Source organism: Fringilla coelebs (assembly GCF_963513975.1).
Source record: "Fringilla coelebs genome assembly, chromosome: 6".
Classification (NCBI taxonomy): Eukaryota; Metazoa; Chordata; class Aves; order Passeriformes; family Fringillidae; genus Fringilla; species Fringilla coelebs.
In genome coordinates, this window is record NC_140034.1 from 25,209,042 (window position 1) to 25,230,955 (window position 21,914).

The 21,914-nt window shown below is 35.1% G+C and overlaps 1 protein-coding gene across 10 annotated transcripts in view; it reads left to right on the plus strand.

The window, feature by feature from the left end:
* Nucleotides 1-21,914, plus strand: part of RALGAPA1 (Ral GTPase activating protein catalytic subunit alpha 1) — a 132,259-nt gene that overhangs the window by 49,102 nt on the left and 61,243 nt on the right. For 8 of the 10 annotated variants that reach the window (XR_014616265.1, XR_014616267.1, XR_014616268.1 and 5 more), the window contains 13 exons: nt 100-224; nt 2,333-2,549; nt 3,723-3,899; nt 7,150-7,302; nt 8,817-9,010; nt 9,135-9,233; nt 9,346-9,501; nt 10,937-11,065; nt 12,063-12,188; nt 13,414-13,472; nt 15,450-15,558; nt 20,658-20,768; nt 21,711-21,779. Coding sequence is in view for 5 of the 10 variants with exons in the window: in XM_084208435.1 (XP_084064561.1) it covers nt 100-224; nt 2,333-2,549; nt 3,723-3,899; nt 7,150-7,302; nt 8,817-9,010; nt 9,135-9,233; nt 9,346-9,501; nt 10,937-11,065; nt 12,063-12,188; nt 13,414-13,472; nt 15,450-15,558; nt 20,658-20,768; nt 21,711-21,779 (1,724 nt within the window). In the remaining 5 variants the exon portion in view is untranslated. The remainder of the gene's footprint in view (nt 1-99; nt 225-2,332; nt 2,550-3,722; nt 3,900-7,149; nt 7,303-8,816; nt 9,011-9,134; nt 9,234-9,345; nt 9,502-10,936; nt 11,066-12,062; nt 12,189-13,413; nt 13,473-15,449; nt 15,559-20,657; nt 20,769-21,710; nt 21,780-21,914) is intronic. The other 2 variants (XR_014616266.1, XM_084208431.1) reach the window with 1 other exon arrangement.

Sequence of the window (21,914 nt, forward strand, 5' to 3'; positions counted from 1 at the left end):
AATTTCTGTTAACTAGCAGGTTTTATTCATTTGTTACATTTTGTTTTTAAAATGTCTTGATGTGCTGTTTACTATAAGTGGTTGTTCATTTGCTTTTAGCTAATAGAGAGGACATGAGTCAAAAGCTGCACCCTATTGATAGTGATATTGGCAGTAGCAATACAAATGTTCCTGACCTCATGGACGAATTTATAGCTGAGAGACTCCGCAGTGGTAATGCACTGGTAAGGCTTTAAACTTGCTCCACTTCAATACCTAAGTCTCCATATATGCATGAACTTGTCAATGACATGATAAATCAGTTCACTAAAATGTATTTCTGTGGCTCTTATGAATCAGAATTAAGAATATTGCTTAATTATTCCTTGCCTTTGGCATAGATTCTTGCCATTTTATAGAATTTGTGTTTTCATATCTATTAAATCTTCGTTGTGGAAGCAATGCAGAAGTTACTGTCAGATGAATAGTCTTATTGTATTAAACAGCCTTAATTACATCTGCAAAGATGTCTGCCTGTACATAGACACTTTCAGAATACTAGTTTAAAGTAGTTACTAGTTAAAGTACATTTGCAGTCCTCAGCATGGTATGTAATTGAGTAACATGCTGTAGTACAGTACTGTTCTCTACAGGTGTAGTCAATGCAACAGACTACAAAACTACTCAAATATTTTTTTTTCCTTTTTTTTAATTTCACTTCCAAGTGTTGAATAATTTCTTGTAAATAGTGCTCTTCTAATACAATCAACTTTCCATTTGCCTTCTTACACTTTTCCAAATGCATAAAGTTGTTTGGAATGGCATTTGTAATAAGAAGTCTTAATCAATTTAAAATTAAGAATTTCTGGTTACTGTTGAATACTTAAAACTGATTTGAAGAGATAAGTGATTATTAAGTAGCAACAAAAGGGAAAATACTAAAAAGAGGTTGCAAATTAAGAACAGAATGGGTAACAATTTAAAGATAGTGTTTCAAAATTGTTTAGATCCTTTTGCTTTACAGTTTTCAAGATCATTTGAAGACATGCTTCTGTAAGACATACTCCTATAGAAAATTGTTAGTAAAGAAGTTGGTGATAATAAGGGACAGAAGAAGATTCTTCAAAGTTATTAAAAATTGTTTATTTATCATCATCTTTTATAAATGGCAAGAGAGGATCTATAGAGTTTGTTCATATGTATGCATTTTTTTCTCTTTTGTATTGAACTCATGTTTATGAAACTTGATTGTTGGCACAAAGTATTCTTGTTAATAAGTCTTGAGTTACACAATAAGATGCTAACTTTTAGTCTATGAAAAAGGTTAACTTAGTCTGAAAATTAATAAACCAGAAATCATCACAGCTGGTTCCAGAAGAGAGAAAGGGAGGGATTACTCTTTGTTTGGAGAATTGATACTTTCCTCAGGTAGCAGAAAAGAGCTGAGATAAGTTTGAGTAAATACTGAAACTACCAAAACTACCACTCATTTTTTTCAATTAGCATACAACAGACATGCCTCCTTAAAGCAGTACCAACTTGCTAAGATTAGTTTTAGGTTGCTATATCTATTGAATGCTAAAACCATATCATGAAAAGCTCTGAGTTAACCTAAAATTAGTAGCAGAGTAGTAAAAGAATGCAGAACTGACTAGGCCTGATGTAAAAGGAAGGCATCTTTAGTCTCATATAGCATACAAATTTCAAGGCATTTCATAAAATCACATTTCTACTTTGATATCTCTTCCCTCTCAAGCAAAGAGTACTCTGTGGAAAAAAATGCCTTAAAGACTTCAAATAGACCACCACCTTACTTGTAAATGAACAAATCTGCCTGCCTTACTTCTGTTAGGTGTGGTCTTTTGTGTTCCAAACCAGTACTGAAGTGGCGTTTTAGTCATAAGAAGATCAATGCATGAATTAGTAAATAATTTGCTCCTTCTATAAATGACGTTTTTTATTATAGTATGGTGGCCTATAGGCCATTAGTCTTAAACCAAGATTAACAAGTTTTCTTTAGTTATTTAGATGTAATATACTTTTTAATTATTTTTCTCTCTCACATCTTAGCTACCATGTGGCCCATGCTACTCTGAGTCCTAGCCTTTTACAATATGCATCCAAAAATCCACTGTGCAAATAAAATTTGTATTTATGAAATTCTGTGACTGTATGGGTTCTTCATTTGGGGGTTTGGAAAGTCTTGGTATTTAGAATGATTGCAATTTCTGGTTTAGGTACTTAAGAACTGTTTGTTACATTCTGATTTCACCAAATGTGGGATTGCTTTTTCCATTTTATGTAAATAAGCCATCCAAGATTGCAAGATAATTGATGTATCTTCAATGTTTAGAATGTGACAAGAAGAGGAAGCAGCCCTGGCAGCCTGGAAGTTCCTAAAGACCTTCCTGATATATTGAACAAGCAGAACCAAATGCGTCCTGTGGATGACCCAGGCGTGCCTTCCGAGTGGACGTCGCCTGCGAGCGCGGGCAGCAGTGACCTCATCAGCTCAGACAGCCACTCCGACTCCTTCAGCGCCTTCCAGTATGAGAGCCGCAAATTTGAAAGCAAGTACATTTTTCCAATAGTAATGGCATTTTTGGTTAATGTAGTGCAAATTCCCTTTGTTTCATCTGTTGTTTTATTTTTTTTTTTTCCCCAGATAAAGTTGTATGCCAGCAATTTTCTGTCGAGAGAGATTATTTTGATTTTCCATTGAAATCATTAGCAAGTTAATGGAACAAGGAAGGTTCTTACAAGAGGCTATTGTTTTTTTAGTATACCAAAACAAAAGAGTGCTGGAGTACTACTATGCAGATGAGGAGAACATAATTGAACAGAAGTTAGAAAGAAATATTGTCACCTCTGTGGAGCGTATCTATCTGTTTTGCACAAAATATAAATATTAAAGCTTATTTATTTTGGAAATTATTTTAATTCTTTTGGAAGTGCTTAGATAAAACTTCAAGAAAGGCTTCTGATATTTTTACCGTGGCCTTTTTGTAGCTATAGATTAATCAAGACATTAAGTGTAATATCATGGTACAATTAGTGGGCTTTATTAAAATTAGTGTGTTTTGTTCAGTAACATAATGCTTTTCATTCATTTTTTTAATCTATTCCTACTCTTGTTTAACAAAAGGGGTCATTATGGCTGCTAGGAATTATGACATCATGTGTTATATAAGATAAAAATAATATTTACATAGTAGAATTTTTGGAAGAAATTACAATTTTTATATATGTCTCCATTATGTAAATAGTCATGGCATTTAAACCTACATTTCAGCCTGACAGTTTTTTCATTAATGTTGAGGATAACATTTGTTAGTGTCATTTGCTGTAAAATTTTTAGTTTGAAGTTAATGCTTTCACAACAAACTTGAATATTTCTTCCAGTTTGTAAATTTTACAAAGAAATTCCTTAGCATATGATTCAATTTTTTTTGTGTTATTCAGATATAGATGCCCCTTACAGCAATTAAACAGAATGCAGACGTGCAACAAGAATGTCTTCTGCAGATATCAGATGTCAGGGATTTTTGACAGGAAAGAGAATATTCATAATAGTCAATACTTTCTGCTGTTGTATTTTATTTAAATTTTGCAACAGTGTGCTAGTAGCATAGAAGATGCACATTCAAGGTTTCTGTTGAGTTTGGCAGTCCTGGGCCTCTGGGGTTTTTTTGTATTAGTGGTATTTTTATGCTGTAAGTTAATACAATGCTTTCCTCATACAGATTTCAGCTTTGGCACCGAGGCAGGGACGCCAGCTTCTACTGACGTTGATGCAATTTCAGGGCAGCAACAAAGTGCCGAGGAGCAAGAAGTGGCCAGTCTAACTACACTCCACATAGATTCAGAAACAAGTAGTCTCAATCAGCAACCATTGTCTGCTGAAGCTGCAACTATTACTGGTAAAGTAGATTTAAAATTAAAAAAAAAGTATTTCTTTCAGAAATTTCTCACCCATCCTGAAGAATGCAACTTCCAGCTTCTGCCAAGAATCTATATTCTATTTAAGATGATTCCCTTATTTCAATTATTTTTTGATTGCTATTGAAAAGTAATATGTGAAATAACATAAGTGGAAAACCTTTGTCTGACTTAGTTGTCCATGGTCCTAAATGTACTTTAAACCCTTCATGAGAAAATCTGTACAATTTTCAAGGAGAAACTCTTACATCATACTGTATGCTAGATCTCTTACAAATTTCCTTCTATTACTGGTAGTTAAATAATTAATATTCATGAATTGTTTTTGCTTGGAAGGTTTTCAAAGAGCTCCTTCATACCAGTGTATCATATTGAAGTATCTTGGGATTCTTTTATATGCATCCATCTTAATATCTCTTTATATTGTCTGTTGTGTAACTGAGAGGTTTTATTATGCAAAATGTTACTTATTTGGCCATGTAATATCACTTTGCGTTTGTATAACTGAAAAGTGATGCAGTTAACCAAAATTGAATGGGCTCCTGTGTGAAAGAGAGAATGCTTCTCTATGAGGATGATCTGAAAGAATGATCTCTGACCAGATTTTGTACATGAGAAGTAAAGATGCCCATAGTCATTTTCATACTCCTTGTTCCATAGCTGTTATACGCTACCATTCCTGTTACAACCCTAGTTGTAACAAGTAACAAGTTGCAACAGTTATCTATATTTCTATGAAAGCTTATACCTACATATTGTGTCTTGTTCTCTGTTAGAAATCAAACTCTGTATTTTCAGAGATATGGAAAGACATGTTTACTTCCTCTGCCATAACTTTTTTTAAGTGTCCTTCTGCTGAAAGAACCATGGTATTAGCTTTCATGGACATTGTTGTTCAGCTTGTTCTACAATGTTCAGCTTGACTTATGTTCTCTTCATTTTTCTATTTGCTGTGTGCTTGTTGAAAGTCCTTGCTGTAGATCTGTTCTTTTTCTGTTTGTTTGTATGTTTTTATATGTTAATAACTTCATTACTGTTTGGTATTTTTGTCCAAGTGTGCACTATAATTGAATTAATAAGATTGCAATTAGTGACTGAGTTGTCTATTGAGAGATTCTATGGTTAACTCTTCTTGCTTGAACCACTGTTTTAGAGAGGCAGCTCTTGTGTGTCACGTGCATTTAGCTGGGTTTCCTGAGGAAACAATACTTGTGCAATCGTTTTGTCTGTGACTGTTCCATGCACCCAACAATATTGCAGCCTATTGTCTAATTTTTGCTAAATTGAGATATAAGAAAACAAAAGGATGTTATTTTCTTTGATGTTTTATGAAAGATAGGCAGCTATCTAGTGAAAATTGCATGTATGCAGACTCTCATGATGGAAGCTGCAATGTGAATTTCACTATATTAGATGCCAGCAAATCAATGCAGAAACTCAACCTCAAAACACACTTATGATAAGTTTTCAGTGGTTCTGCTGATCAGAAAACTACTCTTCCTAAATCTGAAGGGTTTTGGAAGGATAATTTGGTTTTGGTATATGGGCATTACATCATATTCTAAGTAAATGATAAACTTGACTATTGTCTGCTGTTTACTAGTCCTAGAACAAGTTGTACCTGTGGAAGTCTCAGTCACGGTTGGATCCACGTATGCTGGAGTATCTTTAAATGACAGACTGCTGTAGTTCTGTATATTTTCCATAATTGTTTCTGTCCATTCTTTTCCATCATATGAAGATCTCTTTCCCTCCTTCCTCTGCTCCCTGCCTTCCCTGCCTGCTCTTTCTTTCCATCTCATTCACTTTCTTTACCTCTCTATCCCACTCTCTCTCAGTTTCTCTCCTCCCATTACTCTTTCTTGCTCCTTTTTTGAACTACTTTCATCTGTCCCCAACTAATAAGCAAGATGGAAATGAAGTAAGAAAATACTTCTTTGAACATCTTTGAAGGGTGTATTTTAGTTTATCTCTGTAAACATGTGGAAAACTGCTGGTCAGTAGCAAGTCACATGAGACAGCAATCTGTGTGGGAAGCAGTAGTGTCCCTCTATCCTGCACAGAGGTTTTGCTTGAAATTGATAGTAAAAGCTTCATTGTCTTAGCCATTTAAAGGAGATAGAGACCTTTGCAGTTTAACAACATAATAAAGATTGTTTTCTGCAATTTCTATTCTGATAACAGTGATAACATTTTCTGTCAAGTTTTTTAAACAATTTGTTCTCTTTATAAGGAAGAACACTTCTCCCAAATGAGAAATGTTCTTCAGTTCTTCTCACAATAATTTGGGAAGATTACTGTTTAAAAGACTCACTTTTCAATATCTGTCCCTAAAGTTCATTTTATCACTAATACTGAACTTTACACTTTATATTTTTGTGTCCCTGTTACATTTGTCTGAGAATTAAAATTAATAGGAATTCTTCGGTTTTAACATGTTCTGATGTGTAGAAAAGTCTGTCGTGAATATTCGTTCTCTTTTTGTCTGCCATGTGACTGTTCTGGCTAAACTCAGCTATTTATAAGGATCTTTAGACAAATTCAGGATGTGAAACATAAGATAGTACAGAAGAAAAATACAGCTAGTTACTCCTTCTCCACAGATCACACAGTGGAGACCGCATAATTGCTTGGAGAGGTTGCTCAGAGGCTATCACAGAAAAATGCCTTTGTAGCACTGTCATTCAGATACTTGTTATTCCTGTTTTACCCCTCTAACTATAGAGAACTTTCCCATCCTATAGATTTTCTCAGCTCAGTCAGCAGATAAACACTGAAGATTATCAGTTACTGATTTGTTTTTATTTATATATTAACTTGCCTGCATCTATAACCCTGGAAAAACATTTGTTCCAGGAAAATTTTTGCTTAAACTTTCTGCTAGAGAAAAATTTAAGTGAGGGAATGCGATGAGAAATTTAGCTGGTTCAAAACACTGAAAGTGCTGCAAAACAACCACATATAGCATTGTTTGGACCTAAAACAGAGGTCTGTTAGTCCACTTACTTGTCTGATTTTGATGTTCATCTTTCAGTTTTTCTGCATGTATTTAGTTTTCTTTCAGAACACCACTCACAGGGAGATCTGCTTACTGTTTTAGATCTTTTCTTGGCCCAATTTGATACATAAAAGCACCTCAGTTTTCTGTTAATGCTATATTTAGACAACATTTCAATAGCTCAAGAAAACAGAAAAGGCTTTTAAGGTAACTGTTAAAAATTACATTTGCAGGCTCTGAAAGTGCTTCTCCAATCCAATCTGCTCTTGGATCCCGATCACAGACACCCTCTCCTGCCACTCTGCATGCAGATCATATTGAGCAGAAGGATCTGCAGCTGGATGAGAAGCTCCACCACTCTGTTTTACAGACGCCAGATGACCTAGGCAATATCTGGAATAGAAAATACAAACTTGTTCTTTCTTTCTTTCTTTCTTTCTAATGCAATGTAGTGAAGTAGCTAGTATCACATGAGTTGTAAACAATCCTGTACAAGGCTATTTCATCTGCACTTCAAAAATATTTAATTACAGTGATTGCTTTTAGAAGTAAACAAAAATCTTTTGCACTTTAACCTGCATTTCATTGGAGTATTTTGCGGTGTATTGGACATTAAGAGTCCACATATTAAAATTGTTCTTTTAGTTGCTTAGAATTGTGGCAGCTTAATCTAGCTTGTGGTCCTGCCATGGACTTTTTTATCATTGATGTACAAATAATAAGACATAATTTTATAATCTTATCATTTCTCCTTGCAAGTTTGGTTCGTTTCCCTTTCATATTTAAACCAATTTGTAATTACATCAACTATCTTAGCTATTGAATTCTGAGATACATTTTCTTTGTAAATGTGATGTGAATATTTCTCCCACATTTGGTCTCATGGAATCAAAAGAGTGTCTGCTATGTATTTCAGACCCTATTTCTTTAAGTAACCTACTGATGGACAGAAAGACCATTTTGCTTTGTACTTCAAAATCGACAGCCTAGAAACCAATAGTGTCTCTAGCACAGTGGCCCAGAAGTTCAAAAGAAGAGGCTATGTGTTTAGGCTGAATTCAGATTTAATTTTGATCTGGTATGCCTGTGGGGGCTACAAGATTTTCAGAAGATCCCAACAAATTATCCACCTGAGTGGGTGGAAAGAAGATTCTGGATGCCTGCTGCTCTCAAGCTGGCTCATTATCTAGTATTTTGTGGCTGTTTAGGTAGTTAAGTGTGACCTGAGTAGACTTGAGCCATCATAATCTATTGAAGGTTTCTTTATATGGACAGTCTAGATAAATCATCTTCCACCTAAAAAGGAATATTTTTCACTTAGCACTGATGTGTGGAAAGAGTTAGATGTGTGTTAGGACTGTGGTGCTAAGTTACTGAACGTTCCCTCTCCACTCATACAAATTAACCATTTGAAAGACAACAGCTAGAGACAAGTTTAGTCACACTTTTCTCTTCAACTTGCAATAACATGCTTTCCTAGTAGATTCTGGAAAAAATAGTCTTTATGTATTATTAGGGAAAATGTAAAGTTGAAAGATAATTTTACTCAAAAGCAGCCAGGTGGGGGTTCTGGGGGTTCATTGACTTCAAGGAATGTAAGTAAATACTTACAAGAGCAGTGGCCTTACTAAGTCTGTCAAATCTGTATTAGAGCTCCAGCAGTGATCTTAAATGTTATTTCATGAAAGAATATAAGAAACAGGACAGTTCTTCCTCTACAGAGTTTATAGCAGACAAAGTTTAACATATACAGTGTTGAGGTGGCTGAATGAATAAAAAATAGCTTATTCTGAAAGCCCGATCATTCAGTTTTATGAGGAGTGTGTATTTAATAGTTGTATCAGAACTTTTCCAGTTCTGGAGAGGTAGATCTCACTATACTTTTTTTCTTCCATTACAGAAACTAGTGAATTCCCCTCAGAATGTTGCAGTGTGATGGCTGGGGGAACACTTACAGGATGGCATGCAGATGTTGCTACTGTGATGTGGAGGAGGATGCTAGGAATTTTGGGAGATGTCAACAGCATAATGGATCCAGAGATCCATGCCCAGGTTTTTGATTATCTGTGTGAACTGTGGCAGAATCTGGCCAAGGTAAAAGAACTGAACCTTTTCTCCACCCTGACCTGTTTGGGTAGGATTTTCAAAAGGAAAAGAACACCGCCTTATATATTTCCTGTAAATAATTCTCTTTCTGTTTTGTTTTTAACAATTGCAGATAAGAGACAATCTTGGTATTTCAACAGACAACCTAACTTCACCATCTCCTCCGGTTTTAATTCCACCACTAAGAATTCTAACACCATGGCTCTTCAAGGTAAATTTGAGCACTAAACTGTGAAACAGAAATAAAAGTTAACCTAAGTGTAGAAGAGTGTTTAATGTAATTTTTTTTCTTATGAATAATAAATATTGTTCTAAAACTGTAGGCAACAATGCTGACGGATAAATACAAACAAGGAAAGCTACATGCTTATAAGCTCATTTGTAAGACAATGAAACGAAGACAAGATGTTTCTCCAAACAGGGATTTTTTAACTCATTTCTACAATATAATGCACTGTGGACTTCTTCATGTTGATCAAGTAAGTTAATTATGAAATTCAAGATAATATAAATGTTATGACTGAAAATAAAATTCTCTTCTCAAAAATACTCAATGTATTTTCATCTGAGCAATTTAACTTTGTTTTGGAAATTAGTGGAGTGATTGATACTTTTTCTAAAAAGAAAACTTTGATAAATGATCCTCATGTTCTTGGTTGTATTCAGAAATGATTTTTTTGTAGTCCATTTCAAGCAAATGTGAGGGCAGAAAAGGTACTCTCTCATTTTTTATTGATTGTATGTTACAGATTGAAGTATGCAAGAAAGAGAAGGAAGCAGATCTCTCTAAAGTCTACTGTTCTTCTTACTTGCTCCCTGATGCAACAGTTTAGCTAGTAAATTGTGCTCACTACATTGGAGGACTTTGTTTCTACAGCAAGTATAGGAACCAGCAAACTGAGATGTACTGAGCGTATCTGATCAGTGGGAGTAGACCTTTTTTATAGGTTTTGATATTAAGAAGTCTGAAAATATTGTGTGGTTTAAATACTTTATAAAGGTTTGCAGAAGTGTAAAAAAGTTGGGTTTGTGAAAATTTTGAGGAATGATTATAGGCATGGGTAGATCAAAGGTTCAAACAACCCTGTTTTCTTTAGCTGGGAAGAATAGAACTAGTCCAAAATTATTCCACAAATGACTATGGATAGGACACACCTCCAGTTTCTGTCCTCTAACAACCATTAATGCTTCTTTTCTTGCTGGATTGAAGATCCTCCTATGGCATACTGCTATTTAGTTGACTATTACTACTAGTGGAGAAATATTCAAAGGAGAAAAGGGGAGGGGTGTCTATCTGTAGACTTGGGATTTTTTTTATAATTAAAGCATTTTATACTTTTTTCCTAGTACTTTTGAAAAAAAGTGCAACGTGTACAATGGTTTTTGAAAGTGCCTCACTAAGTCTACAAGAACATAATATGCTGTGCTGATTAACTGCATACCAGAAATGTTACAAAATACTTTATTATCTTCCTTCAAATTTTGGTTCCATATGGGTATATGTAAGAGGCCAATACCTTTTTTAAAATTACAGTCAGGCAATACTTGATGGAGAGATTAAGCAGTTGTTAAGGTATAATAGCTGGTTATCTTTCTGTATCTTTTCTGTACCTATTCAAATGAATGGTTAATCAGTTGCAGAACTCTTAAAAGCTAGCTGTAAATTAATATATGAACTATTATCTGAGCTTAAAATGATCTATACAGTATACTAAGTTTACTTACGTTAATATGAATATACTTAAGGAATTTATCTTTTTGTGCTACTCTCATTAATGAGTGTCCTACTGGCCACAATGAGTTTTCTTTCTCACAGTTTTGCTTTCTACTTTTGATAAATACCTTCCTTTTTTCTTTCATTTTTCATTTGATTCATGCTGATACTCTTCCTTTTTTCCCTTTTCCTTCTGCGAGGATATTGTCAATACAATCATCAAGCACTGCTCTCCTCAGTTCTTTTCACTTGGTTTACCTGGTGCTACCATGCTTATTATGGATTTCATTGTAGCAGCAGGAAGAGTGGCTGCTTCTTCTTTCCTCAATGTAAGTATTCATCAGTTAATTCTCATTTATGGGTGACAGAGAATTTGAGAGAATACTGAGCAGTATATTTTTCTTTGACTAGGGTGTTAAATTGATCCCAGAATTCAATGTAGTGTTTATCAAATACAGATAATGTTAATGATTTATTCCAGAGCACTACACATGCCTCTCCAGAAAATATGTGAGGAATACAAAGATTACTGTTGAAGCAGAGAATCTTATTTTAGAGTTACAAAAATTGTGACTGCCATTTTTCTGTGCTTGAATATGTTTTAAAGTAAATGTCTTACTATGATTTCATTTTAAAAATGTACTTATTCCCCCATATCTCTGCTATGAAATGACTTCTATGATCAAGCTTGAGAACTCAAATGTGCTAGTGTTTGCACTATTTGGATTTTTTTTCACATTTCTGATTTTGTTGCTCAGGCAAGTTCAGCCTTATGTAGTAATACTGATGTGATTACCTAGGTACTGTTGGCTGTGCATACTGTACTCTCTCAAATCCCCCATAGTCTTCTCCAACTGTCTGTGAATTTTGACTGTTTCTCCCATCAATCCCTCTCTAACCAGTTATGAAATCCAGTCTCCCTTAAGGTACTTATCTGAAGCCTCTGTCAGCTTCTTACACTGTAGCCTTTCCTGTTTAGCAATGCCTCATGTCACATTTAGTAGTTTTCCACGTCCTGATCAATTAGCTGAACCTAAGACCTGAGCCCAGTTAGCAGCTCAGTCATTTGTCTGTAGTCCTAACAATTCTTCTGCCTCCTTTTTACTGTCTTGGAAAATGAGAGCAGGGGTGTGCATGAGTAGCAATCCAAGGAGCTGAGGTCTCTGTTTACTCAGCTTTGCAGGAGCTCAGAATTTCCAGGAGAAAGGAAATGGCTATATACAATTTCAGCCATCATTCTCTTTTAAGGAAGTTAAAAATGTCAGCTTTCTGATTGCAGTAAGAATATATATTTCTCTCCCCCCCCCCCCCCCTTTTTTTTTTCAGGCACCCAGAGTTGAAGCACAGGTTCTTTTAGGATCTCTAGTCTGTTTTCCCAATTTATATCGTGAACTACCAGCTCTTCACCCAAATATTCCTGACATTGCTGTGTCTCAGTTTACAGATGTTAAGGTAGGAATTTTAAGAATATTTGGCTAGTATTCTATTAACCAAATACATGCCTAATATTGTGCTTTTGCAGAAAATATTAAGATTTTAAGATCCTAAAATTTTTTGAAAGTAATTTCAAATAAGACCCAAGAGCCCATAACGTCTTGTCAAACTTTATCATTCCAAAGATGCACTATAATTGCTATTAACTTAATAATAAAGTGTTTTCTTATGGTTGTAGAAGGAAATAGGAAATGATACATTATCTCACCCTTTCAAGCCTCCTCTCACTAGGGTGATTTGCAGGTATCACAGATTTAATTAGCTGAGACAAGGAGATCGAGAGGTTTAAGATTCATTATTTAATTTATTAAAACAATTTTATTTATTTCACAGCTGGTGAAATCTTACTGTGCTCCTAGAGGCTTTAAAAATTTTCTATCCAGCAATGTGTTCTGTACAGCAGTATGTTTTTTCTTCAAAAGACAAATATTAATGGAGTCACTGCCTTGTCTGTCATGACACAGAGTTAGGTAGTGTGACAGTATACTGAAACTGCACAGAACACAGTTTGTGTGTCTAAGAAAAGCTCCCCTTCAGTTTTCCAAACTGCTTCAGTTCAGGGAGAGATGATGACTTGAGAGCTGTTATAGACCTTGCTCCCCTTTAGAGGCTGATTTTGAATTTCTTCTTTCTCATTTCTATTGTAGACTGGCCGTTTACATTAACTATATTAAGGGCAGCCTACAGTTTTAGCCTACAATTTCACTGTTATTAAGTCAAAGTTCTTCTTGACAGCATTCTTAAGGCACTGTAGGCACTTAGTCAGAAACTAGCTGAAAATACTTTTTAAATCAATGAATTTTTTAAAAAATGCTTGTTTAAACCTTAAAAAAAAAAGATTCTTTCTGTCATACTCTTTAGCACTACTAAAGATAGCTTCACGGGGAGTCCTTTACTGTTTCTTTTTTTACCCTTGATACTTTATGGAAATGCTTTCACAAGAATTGGATACACGTCTTATCAGGAGAAATTAGGACGGTAACATGTAGGATATTCTTGGGGTGGCACAGTTACAAGTATGTGGGACAGGCTAGATATTTGGAGTAGTGGTAAGCAAACAATTCATCTGACCATAACTTAGAGACTCAGCTAAGCAATATGCCTGTGTGCACCATAATAATATTTTGATGCTTTCTGTGACGGAGGTACGTGTAAATGAGTGAATTTTTCCTCTTCATTTTAGGAACTCATAATTAAAACTGTGTTAAGCTCAGCAAGAGAGGAGCCATCTGGTCCTGCACGGTAGGCCATACAAAAAGAGCTTCTACATTCATAGATTATTTTCTTTATTAGACTTTTTTGAGATGAATATATTAGAGAGCTTAAAGTAAAAGTTTGTTGCATTTTATTAATGGTTTTCTTCACCACTGTCAAAACTGTAGTCCATGATGTGAATTTGAAATTGTTTGTAATAGAGATATTAAAGGAACAAACTGGGCTGGTCTAGTCCAGTATTCTTTCTGTGATAGTGGCTGATAGGAAAGGGTGTAAATAAGGGGAAGAGAATAAGCTTTCCCAGCCTACTGTCGTGTTCAGCTTGGGGATTTTCTGGACTAGAGAGGCATTCTTCACTTTGATTAGGACAAGATTATTTATGAGGGAGGGGTAGGTTTTTTTTAATTAGAACACATTATTTAATTTGAAAAACGGAAAACATCCAGTGTACATGAGCCCTTATTATGGTATGGGCAAGAAGCAGAAAAAACTGAGCTCAGCATTAAACTAGGAATGGTTGCTCTGATGCTTAAACCTAAGCATCTTTTTCAAATAAACAGCTCTGGAGAGGATTATTACCAGTTTTCTCTTCTGTTTCTTAATTTGTTAGGATTTTATTCCTCCATACCCATCTTCAGAAGCATTCAGTTACACAGTCCTGTGTATGGGATTGGAACAGGAATCTCTAATGTCTACCAAGGAAGAGTGCATTTGCATGCTTTATATATTTGGGAGGAGTGAATATATATGTCCAACTAATATATTCTCCCTTAAAAATACTAGAAGTACATACCTGAAAAGCTACAATTCTGAAAATCAGCTTATTGAACGTTTAAAAAGTTTTTTGGAAAACCAAGAGCAGTTTTCATCAGCCCACTTACCTCTTTCTTCATGTGAGCTGATAATATTTCTCAACAGAGGAAAAAGAGGGAATATCCTGAGATCGCATTAATTGAATTTTTTGTGTTACAAAACTGCTTTCTAAAAGGCATAACACTCTCTACTTTGCAATTTTTCTTTCAGTGACAATGTACAAAATAGGGTGGGTTTACACTCTAATGTACCATTAAGTCTTGTATATGTTTTTGCTGTCTGTAATCATTTTCGTGATTCTATAAAGCCTTAAAATCCTTTTTCTTCAGCACAGGCTTCATAGCCACTTCTGTTTCTTTTCTTGCCTACAGTTTTTCCTTCCCAGATGTAATGCATTGCAGGTCACATGACCAGCTATCTTGTTCTCAATTTTGGATGGCTCTCCAATTTTATCCAGGATTTTGAATCCTGAAGTTGTTTCCAAAATATTTGTAGACTGTCTTCCTGAAGAAAATAAATATCTAATGGGTCAGAGATGGCTTAAGCTAGCCCCTTAAAATTTCTGAACAAATTTCATCCATCTGCTGATTTGAAGACATTTATCTAAATACTCTTTACACTTCTTTTCTATTTCTGTGAAGAAACAACAAAAGTTAATGTACTGATCACAATATGTGTACTGTCTCTAGAATTCATTTACCCCTCCTCTATTCATCCTTATTTATTGTCCATCTAAAACAATGTGAATGTCTGAGAGTAACATTCCTCTCTCATCTCTGTGTCTCAGAAGCTCTAAATAGGAGCAGCCTCTTGTGTTAGGATGGAGGAAGCTCCCACCACAATTTTTGCTTTGTCTTAAGAAAATATAAGAATTTCTCATATGTCGATTTCAGACAATATTTTTAATCAAAACACACATAGAAATGCAGGAGTTCTTGATGTCTTTTGGATTTTTCAATTGCTCAGATGGGTGCTTCGTCTGCCCTTTCTTCTGCCTTCACCAACATACTTTGGATTTCTTGATCATTTTTAAATGAGTTACAGCACTAGAAAGGTTTTTGTAGAGTTGTTTTGGAAATATTAAAAGCATATTTGTTGTTATATGTCTTTATCAAAACTTAATGAATGATAAAAATTACACATTCCTGTAGAATGTTTCTCAACAACTTGTCCTCCAACATTGTTTTACAGATGTGTTGCTCTTTGCAGCCTTGGAATTTGGATCTGTGAGGAGTTAGTCCATGAATCACATCATCCTCAGATCAAGGAAGCATTGAATGTGATATGTGTTTCTTTAAAGGTGAGAGAATTAAATTTTACAATGTCTATTGCCTTTATGTGTAAATATACTTTAAATTTTCAAAGTCATAATGGCATTTTAGCGTCCTTACTTTGCAGTCTCATTTGCCATCCTTACAAAAGAGAGAACTCAATTTAATGAGTTGATCTCTGAAATGTCAGAAGTTCTTTACCCTTCTTCAAGTTTGGAGAGAATGATGTGCTGGGAGGATAAGATAGTGGATCTTTATTCTAACCAAGTCATTAGCCATTTTAACCTACCACAATATTCTCATAACATTCTGTGCATGTTCACTTCTGAGTTCGAGTCCCTGAATTATGCAATACTGCCTCTTAGGCCTGGCTAGATATTTAGTGACAAATTCAGAGTACTTAGACTGTAAGCATGGAAGCACCAGAAATGTTTAATTTGCTGGGGCAGAGTCCTTTTTAATGCTTATTCCAGGAGCTGCATATTTTTGGCTATATTTTTCCTTGATTAGTGTTTTTGTTTTCCTACTATTTTAAATCTTTTTGCATTTGTTCTTATTTTATAGAATAATTAGAATATTAGTAAATGCGTCTTGTTTTTAAGTAGTCTTCAAATTTGCATGTTTGTGAGCAGTAGTTTCAACTTTTAAAATGTTTTCCAGTTTATCTTCAGAACCTTTCTATGTGCTTTTTGTTTGCATCAAAATTCTATGAATAGTCTAGTCTTTCTTTATATACAGATTAATAAAAATTAGAATGTACGCCTGTTACATCTGACTTTTGTCGGATGTTGGGAATTATTATTTTCTTTTAAGCAATGGGAATCTGAAAAATATCTTAGCAGATCAGCTGCTCACATCCTGTGAAGCAGGATTCGAATCTCTGTATAAGGTAGCTGCAGGGCTTTTAGTATTAAACTCTAAATTGCAATTTCCTGTTTTGCAAAATCACATTCATTCTTTGCAGCTCCACTAATACCCTCTTCCAGTGTTTTCCCCTTGGTTTTTAATAACGCTTAACTTTTGCATTTTATCAAGTTCCTGTGCAAGTTTGGTATAAGGCAAATGATGTTTAATCTTGCTGCTTCAATTTATCAATATTTGAACTATTTTTAATCCTGAAATTCATAGTGATTTATGTTCTTTTTCTCTGACGTATTTATTAAACCAATTATTTGTATCTCATTTATATTACACATAAATTACTTTTCTAATAAGAAAACAAAGATCTTTATATTTCTACTTTGCTTTTCCTTGTGTTGGCAAAACCATCCAGTGCACATTGTCTTTTTTTTCCAGTTCTGAGCAATGGTATACATTCACAATTGAGTTTAATAACAAAATGAAAAGTTCATTAATTTGTCATGGGAGAAATAAATTAGCTCTAATTTGTTACCTTAGCAATCTCCTGGCTACCAAGTAGTCAGAGGCTGGAACTCCCAGAATGGATTATTTTCTTATTTTCAGGAGAAATGAATGGGTTGGGAGCTATGGGCCTAGTCCAACTTACTGATAAGTTCAATTGAACAAATAACATTGAATAGAAATGTTAGGAGCAATTACATGCTTATTTTTGAAATACCAGGAGCATATTCAGAGCTGCAGTTCAGCAGCTAGTGCTTCTCCCAGCTGTGTGCAATACTGCTCTGTCTACATTAACCTCTGCTGGAGCTTGAGCACAAAGGATCCTAACCAGCTACCCAGACCTTGATTTTATTCTGGTTCTCTCAGAAATGCTGCAGATACATCACAAAATTGTGTTGTACAAATCTAGTTAAATGAGTGCTAAACAATATGTTATTTTCAAGTATGAACAAGGTTAAATTCCTCCTTTAACATCCAGAAAGATGGCATCCTTACAAAAATTAACCTTATGGTAAGACTACCTTCCCAAGAAAAGCCCTGAGAGTTGGGAAAGAGGCAAAGTGCCAGTTCATGGCACATCTTTTTTTTCCTCCCATCAAATGAGTTCTCAAAAATTATGTCCACAATTTATGCTACTAAATATAAAAGTGGTGAATTCTTATGCTTTATAACATAGGACATTTTCCAGAGACAAAGAATGTGAGGTGGAATGTTTATGGCATCATACAAGTGTTTCCATGGCCCCTCTGAAGGTTCTTATAAAAGAAGTCAGAACCAAATAACTGACTTGAAAGGAGTGAATTGTTTCATTACCTGACATTTGTCAGTGAGGCTGCTTGAGTTCAGGAAAATGTCCTTCCAGAACCCACAACTCCCAGAACTGTCTGTTCTAAGGTTCCTGAGTGTTTGTTGTGGTTGAAGCCCAGCTGGAAGTTGAGCACCATGTGGCCACTCGCTCAATCTCCTCTCTTCCCACTCGCTGTAGTGGAATGGCAAGGAGAATCAAGGCAAAGCTTGTATGGTGAGATGACAACAGTTTAATAATCAAAAGCAAAGTAAAACAACGTGATAATGGTAAATGATAGTAATGATAAGAGAAAGGAAAGAAAACCCAAGTGATGCACAATACATTTTCTCACCACCCGCTAACCGATATCCTCTTCCCAGCCCCGACCGACCCCCTTCCCAGATAACTCCCCCAGTTTATGTACTGGGCATGATGTCCTACAGTGTGGAGTATCCCTTTGGTCAGTTTGGGTCACCCATCCCAGCCATGTTCCCACCTAGTTTCTTTAGCTCACCTTCTCATGGGCACAGCATGAGACGAGAGAAAAAAAAAATAATCCTTGACTTCTGATAAACAGAACTTAGCAAAAACCAAAACATTAGTGTGTTATCAACACCATTCTCATTCCGAATCCACAACACAGCGCTGCAAGAGCTGCTGAGAGGAAATTAACTCTACCCTAGCGACAGCATTCTTTTGAAATGTGATATATTGACCATGCTAGGACAACTTTCTGAAGCACATGAAGGATTTTATCTATTTCAGCCAACCCGCATATTCCTGATCAAAACTTCCTCCCTGATATTTTTCCCATTAATAAAAAAAAAATTGTGTGCAAGATTAGTTTTTAAATGTATTCATATTCATTACTTTGTACACTTCATCCTTTATGTGAAATTTATGTCTCTGCTTACTTTCGTTCCTTTATTAAATTTAAAAAAAAATTCTCTTCAACTGGAGAAAAAAAGAGGTTAACTGATTTGTGTAAACCAGCCAGTAATAATAAAAAGTTATTCATTCATCTTCATTTTAAAGCCTCTTTAGAAAAAGAACCACTAAAAATTTAAGAAAGAAATGCTTTCTGTTTTTAAGTAGTGAATGGTCTATTATTCAGTGACTCTGAAAAGTCTCCAGGTCTTTTTCTCAGGTATTTTTTTCTTACTTTCAGTGGTCAGGATCTCTGTATTAAGCTACCCCAATTTGTGCACGCCATTTTTCTTCCTGCAAGCTTGTTAGGATGTTTTGAGCAATCTGGATTTGATCTCAAGTTCTGTAATCAAACTGTCATGATGTCAGTTTGTTTTTTTGGGGTTTTTTGGGGGGATTTTGGGGTGGGTTTTTTTTTTGTTGTTGTTGCCACTCAAGCTTGAGCATTAGAATCTATACCCTTTTTAATGTGCTCTTACAGAGTACTTTCACAGCATGGAGAGAGGCTGTCTCATGAGGGATAAAAAAGTAATGATAGTCTTGTCATAAAGTTTGTGAAGATTTGGAGATGTGAGAGGTTTACTCTTAAAAGTCAACAATAACATGAAACTGCATCCACTGAGAAATAGGGAAAGTCAGAACAAGAATTAACTACCCATTGTGTACTCAGGTTTCCATCTCCCTGGATGACTTGCAAGAGCCATTCATAGTCTTTCCTTTTGCTTGCATAGATAACACAAATAAAAAATGGTAATTAAAGCTTTGTACTCCAGACTTTTCCTTATGCTTGTACCATTTCTTTTCAAGACTTTAAATGTAAAAATTGATAGCTCTGCTTTGATAAGAAGCACTGACCCAGAACAGAGTCTTCTTCCAGTGTATTTTCAGTTTTTTGTAATTCAAAACTTTTATTCTAAAATCTTTTTTTCTACTCAAGCTTCATTGCCCAGGTATTTCAGCTTTCTTAAAGCTTTGGGGTTCTTAAGTTTTGTGAGATGCATCCCTCCCTGAAGGGTTAATAGAAGTGGTCTGAGTAAGAAAAAAGCCCATGAAAGCAAGAAATTACATCTAAGCGTTTTTACAGCATAATTGCCCTTTTCTGAGTTCAGAAGTAGAGAGCCATCTTGCAGCACATACCTGTGACAGCTTCACTTCTGAATGTAGTGAGATTGAAACAAGTAAAATATGTTCTTAATAATGAAGGAATTCACTTGTAATATTAACTTTGTCCTTGTCATTTGCTGCACACCTTAATGTTTTAAAGCAAGTGCAGTGAAGGTAAAAAAACTCAATTACATTTCTTGAGCATCAACAGTTTCAGGAAACACATCCCTTTCTTTTAATTTCTATGTTTTTCCACTAAGGAGTGTAGAACAGGGTGTGCATCCCCCCCCTAAGAGTGGGAATTAGTTGTACAAATGTGTTCTCTTCTGCTTTGACCAGAACAGTAACTGTGGAAGGCAGGCTGCAGAGCAGCAACCTTCTCCTGCCTTTAAAAGAAAAGCAGAGTTAAGCACAGAAGCCAAGGTGAATTCATTTCCATTTCAACATGCACTGGGCACAGCCATCACTGGCAGAAAGCAGAACAGTTCAGCTCATGTTTAGTACTACAGGCTGTGTTTTGGGCATGTGGCTCTTCACCTGCCTTGATTCTCAGCAAAGACTCTGATTTCAGAATTGGATCCTTGGGGGGCTTTGCAGTGATTCATTAATATTAATAATCATTAAGAAAATAAGAAATTAATTCTTTCTTCCTGGCTTCATGACATTGTACTAACCAGTCTGAAGTTAGGAGACACGTCTCCCCTTCCTAGTGTGCAACTCACTGGATGTCTGCCCCAAGACTTTGATGTTAGCTGCTAACACTTGTTTATGAATATAAAGTAGTTCCTTTTGAGTTTTGTAACATTTAATTCCGTTCCTCTGGTTAACAAATACTTAAGGAACTATATGTATAAAACCACCAGTGAAATTTGTGACCACCCTACCACCTAATGTACTCTTACATGAAATCATTTTGTCATTATTACTGTGCTGTGTTATATTTTCCAGTTTCCAAATAAAACAGTAGCCCAAGTTGCCTGCAGTATGCTGAACATGCTGATACATTATGTACATAGACTTCAACTTTATCAAGCTGATTCACCATTAAGAATTATTCAAGTAAGTAATTTTTTTAATTGAAATTTCAATTATTTAAAATGAAACACTACAATGTGTTACCCTAAAGTTAAACACCTGAATATTGACAGTTATGTTTTGCAAATTTGAATTAGTATAAATATAATCCTACTTAACACTAGCAGTAAGGAATTGCAGCACACTTAACTTCCTGACTCCAGTATTGACATGGAATGTGTCTATATCATGCCTGTTTTTTCTCAGAGAAAAAGTGTCATGAGAATGTTGCCAGTAAAGTACAATTTTTTCCTTAATATTAGATATCTTCAAGCACGTTTTTTGAAATTCAGGAAGAAAATTATTGTTTAAACTATGGATCTGCAGCTGTATTTTGCATATGTATGAAAGAGTTTCAGTGTAGAGTAAAAATAATATTTTGAATTCGCTTCCAATAACAAGGAGGTAGACTATGGCCTCTGTGAGTCTGAGCCATAGAGGAAAGACAGAGAGCTCCTAGGTCCTTTTTTATGTGAAAGCGTCTTAAGAGATACAGTAAGCATTTCTGTGCTCCTCTGGAGACATTTTTTTGATCAAATAGAGACAGAGTGTATACAAATTCTAGTAGCTCTAAGAAATAATGTAGCTTAGCACCATACACAAACCAGCACTAGATTTCTTCCTACATCCTACAAGTGTGTTGAGTCTTGTTCTTTTTATGCCTGAATATTTGAGGTACCTGTGTGATTTCATTGTCCTTAATGCACCTATGTCAGTCAAACAGAAGATACTCCTTCAATGTATTCTTCAAAACTCAATTAAAAGTGTTTTTATTTTTAAAAAATTGTCAAGAAATACTGTAACTTGCCTCAAAATAATTGTAATAGAATTTTACCGTGAATCATGTTAGATTTACCTGCTTAAAAATTTATTTTAAACTTAAATATTTAGGTTCTATTTTAAAAGAAATATGGTATATTTCCCCAGATTCTGATAGCAACTATTACACATCTGCTACCCAGTACAGAAGCTTCCTCTTATGAGCAGGACAAGAGGGTAAGTATTTTTCATTTCTAGTACTTTCTGCCTCCTGAAAGCTATGTGTTTTCTGAATTAGCTTTGTTGTGGGGCTCATTAGGTCATTCAAATTTGGGCACTTTGGTGCAGTTTGTTGCTGACAGTTCCATCATT